Source organism: Mastomys coucha, unplaced genomic scaffold, assembly GCF_008632895.1.
Source record: "Mastomys coucha isolate ucsf_1 unplaced genomic scaffold, UCSF_Mcou_1 pScaffold3, whole genome shotgun sequence".
Lineage (NCBI taxonomy): Eukaryota > Metazoa > Chordata > Mammalia > Rodentia > Muridae > Mastomys > Mastomys coucha.
In genome coordinates this window covers 41,236,970-41,240,903 of record NW_022196909.1, presented here as the reverse complement: position 1 = coordinate 41,240,903, position 3,934 = coordinate 41,236,970, and the positions used below count along the sequence as shown (strand labels likewise).

Genomic DNA, 3,934 nt, shown 5'->3' with positions numbered 1-3,934 from the left:
GAAGAAGAAGAAGAAGAAGAAGAAGAAGAAGAAGAAGAAGAAGAAGAAGAAAAGAAGAAGAAGAAGAATCGGGCTGGAGAGATGGTTCGGTGGTTAAGAACACTGTCTGCCCTTCCAGAGGTCCTGAGTTCCACATCAACGGTGGCTCACAACCATCTGTCATGGGATCTGAAGCCCTCTTCTGATGTGTCTGAAGATAACTACAGTGTACTCACATACATAAAATAAATAAATCTTTAAAAATAATAATAATAACCTCTTTCAGAATCTAACAGATTCTCACAGTCAGGGACAGTCTTGATTTACCTCAACATACATATGAGGAAAACTGTCTCATTTAAGATTAGTATTCATCCCAACAAAGTCAATTTAGCCCTGTAGGAAGCTAGACAACAGTGTCAGCATGTCTCACGTCCTAAAAGCAGGAAGCGGGGACACTTGAAGGACACAAGCCAGGTACACCCCAAAGGTGGTTATGGAGAAGGGTAAAGGATGCCATCTGAGAGTTATGACCAGAATGAGCAAACAGTAGGGAATAATTCCTCATGAAAGGACGAGAAGATAAAACAATATCCCTGGAAATACAGCTCCCCGACCCCAAGAAGATCCCAGGTTCTTTGGATTGAGCAAAGGTTAGCAGAGATGCTTTCAAAGAGAGATGTTTTCAGAGATGTGGATTAGCAGAGATGCTTTCAAAGAGAGTCGTTCGTAGATGGGACCAGGGGAAGTATATGCCTGGGACATATATACCCAAATCCACAAACTGTGGATAGGTATAGGGATGTGAGGAACCTGTGGGAGAGGGCTGGCAGCAGACATCCTCCTCCCAGGATCAGCCAGCCCGGGATTTAGGAAAGCAGAGAACATAAGGTTTTATATAGTACAAGTCCCAAAGGAAGCTGGGATAGTGTTCTTCTAAATGGCTAATGAAAACGGAAACTCTTCTAGAGCTGGCAGCAGAGCTTGGTCAGCGAAGTGCTTGCCACTCAAGCGCAGAACCTTAAGAAAGATCCCAGAACCCATATCGAAACTAACTGAGTAAACAGAGAGAGAGAGAGAGAGAGAGAGAGAGAGAGAGAGAGAGAGAGAGAGAGAGAGAGAGAGAGAGAGAGAGAGAGAGAGAGAGAGAGAGAGAACTGTAAAAGCCTGTCACGGTGGCAAGGACATTACTTGTAATTCCAGTACCAGGGAAGAGAAGACAGGAGACGTAGCCTACTTGATGAGTTCCAATCAGTGAGAGACCACGTTGTGCGCACGCACGCACGCATGCGCACGCACGAGCGGGTTTGGGATTTGGTGTGGGCCCTACTGGAACTTATCAGCTTGCTCCTGGAGCAGCTCCTACAGACTCCAGGCCTCCCCGACATCTCCCTTTTCAGCTTCCCCCTCTGCCCCCCCCCCAAAAAAAAAACCGAACACAACCCACCAGCCGTATCCGGTGCTCTTCCTCCAGAATAAACAACTTCTCCCTGTCGCAGTAGAAGGCTGCGGCATCCAGTAAGGCCTTCAGAGGCACCAGGCCCACCAGCTGCGAGCCCACCACTGGGAGATTCAGCTCCTGGGGGACAGAGGGGAGATCAGCGCCTCGGGGTTCCCAGGTGTCAGAAGGGGGTGGGATGCCTGCTCTTACCCACCTGAGCCTCTCTGCGGGCCTCCTCATACACTGTGTGCAGAGCCGTGACCTCAAAGTCCAGGAGGTTTGTGGATACCTGAGCCAGGTTCTTCTCTTCCAGGTACCAGCCGATGCCCTGAACTTTTTTCAGACGTCCAGGCTACAAAGAGAAGCATCCCCAGACCTGGGCTATGAATTTCATCTTTGGATGGTCCCTGCTCAGCTTTCTTGATGCCTGGCTCTGGACGCCTCTTAGAGTTTGTGTTCCCTAGCCAGATGAGTCAGGCAAGGTGGCTCTCTCCCTGCTCTTTCTATCTTCCTTGGTCTGGCTAGAAAGATGAGGCAAAACCTCATGAAAACTGAGGCCCCAAAGGCCAGGTTTGATGCCCATCTCTGACCACATCATGTTCTAGAGACGTAGGGATGCGGATGCGGGAGGCCACGAGAAGTCCCAACTCCACTATGGTCCATCTCCCACCCACTTGCTCTCTATCAGTCACTCTGACCCACTCTCTTTGATGACCTAAGGCAGGAACTCTGACCTTGCCTTTGGAGGAAAGGAAGGTCACACTGTTCTTCACGTTGTGCTTATAGACAGCCGATGCTTGCAGGAAGCCAGGCTCCTGGAGCCTCCCTGACTACTAAGATTAGAGGTTGGGACTGACGGGAAGAGGGGGGTCCCTCCACCTTTCGCCAGGTATCTCTGTGTCACCTGGGTCTGATAAGGACCCTGGAGAAAGGAAGCTCAAGCTAGCTGATGAGTTCTGTGCAGAACTGGTGGGGAAGCTGACGGTTTACAGAGGCATCGTGTGTTGGGTGGGGAGGGGGGTGAGGGTGGGTTCTTGGAGGATAACTTACTACATCTAAAAGGACATGGGGAGGTGAAGATTTCTGGGACTCCTAGGCGGCTGTCTACACAGAAGCCTGACCCTGTCTTCTCCTGTGGAGATGTCTGCTAAAAAACAAGGGCTTCTGGAGTTAGTCAGATGGCTCAGTGGTTAAGAGCACTTGCTTTTCTAGAGGACCTGGACTTGATTCTCAGCATCCGCATGATGGCTTATAATCATATGTAACTCAAGGGACCCAGCATGCTTTCTGCCATGCATGCAGGCCAAATATATATATATATATATATATATTTTTTTTTTTTTTTTTTTTTTGAGACAGGGTTTCTCTGTGTCTGCCTGGAACTCACTCTGTAGACCAGGCTGGCCTCGAACTTAGAAATCCATCTGCCTCTGCCTCCCAAAATATTTGTTAAGGGACTCCTCAAGTTCAAACAGTGAACTCTGATCCTGAGACGTACCCCACACACACACGGGGCTGTGACACTAAGGTGAACAATCTCCCCAAGGGGTTCCGAGGAAAATCCCTGGAGGAATGAGACAGCAAACTGGAAACTACCTACCTGTTCTTTCCCTCTGCCCTGCTCCCGCAGGTTTAGAGCAATGCGGTGGGCCTGTTCCTTGGTGCTTAGCAGGTTGATATTGAACGCAATGAGGAACTTCCGTGCACCTGTGACAGTGGCGCCCCAACTGGGGACAAAGGAGCTGGGGCCAAAGTCAGGCACCCACTCGGCCTGTTTGAGCTGTGGAAACATTCACCTGGGGGAGTAAGGAGGAGGGGCCCCGTACCTACCCACTCTCCCCTGAGGTGGGGGAATGGCAGGGAGGCCACCCTCTCACACCCAGGCACGTATGTGGGGGGAGCACCTTCTCAGGCAGGGCCTCATACTCTCCAGCCCGGATGGCCGGCAGGGTCTGACGACTGGGTGTCTGAGCTGCCTCACCATAGAGATACACTGCAAAGGAACCCAACAGATCAGGTGCTTAGCTGGATAGAATCCAGTATTCTCAATCCCACAGGGGCCCAGTCTTCCAGCTTCAGCTGGGGGGTAGATCTTTCCTTAGCTCTACTCACTAGGAAGCCCTACCTTCTTCATACTGTTGGAATGGGTATTCCAATACAGATGGTGTAGCCAGTGCCTCCCACCCACCCAAAACCAGTGCCGCTGAAGAGCACATACTTAGAGGAGTTAGGGTAGGATGCGTGGAGAGCAATATACTCTCAGATGTCTTTTCAAAAAATGCTTTTTGACTGTGTGGTAAACCCGTCCTTGGAAGAGAAAAGACGGAGCTTCCTGTACAGGTGGGCCCTGGCCTCGGATATTAGTTTGTGTTTACGGCAGCCAACAGGACCTGGCTGGACCCCACCTATGCTGCCGTATGGACTGCCTCCCCTAGTGTCTCCCCACAAGACTATGCTACGCGGTCTGGGCCTAGTTTGTCCCATATTTTTTTCTTGATCTAGTTAGTTTTAAAC

The 3,934-nt window shown here is 50.4% G+C and overlaps 1 protein-coding gene across 1 annotated transcript in view; it reads right to left on the bottom strand.

Annotated features, from left to right (window-relative positions):
- The window catches only part of Ftcd (formimidoyltransferase cyclodeaminase), a 14,101-nt gene that overhangs the window by 6,796 nt on the left and 3,371 nt on the right, over positions 1-3,934 (bottom strand). Inside the window, exons 4-7 of the mRNA XM_031347730.1 lie at positions 3,325-3,413; positions 3,021-3,200; positions 1,635-1,772; positions 1,427-1,558 (exon numbers count right to left, since the gene is read on the bottom strand). Coding sequence (XP_031203590.1) covers positions 1,427-1,558; positions 1,635-1,772; positions 3,021-3,200; positions 3,325-3,413 — 539 coding nt within the window. The remainder of the gene's footprint in view (positions 1-1,426; positions 1,559-1,634; positions 1,773-3,020; positions 3,201-3,324; positions 3,414-3,934) is intronic.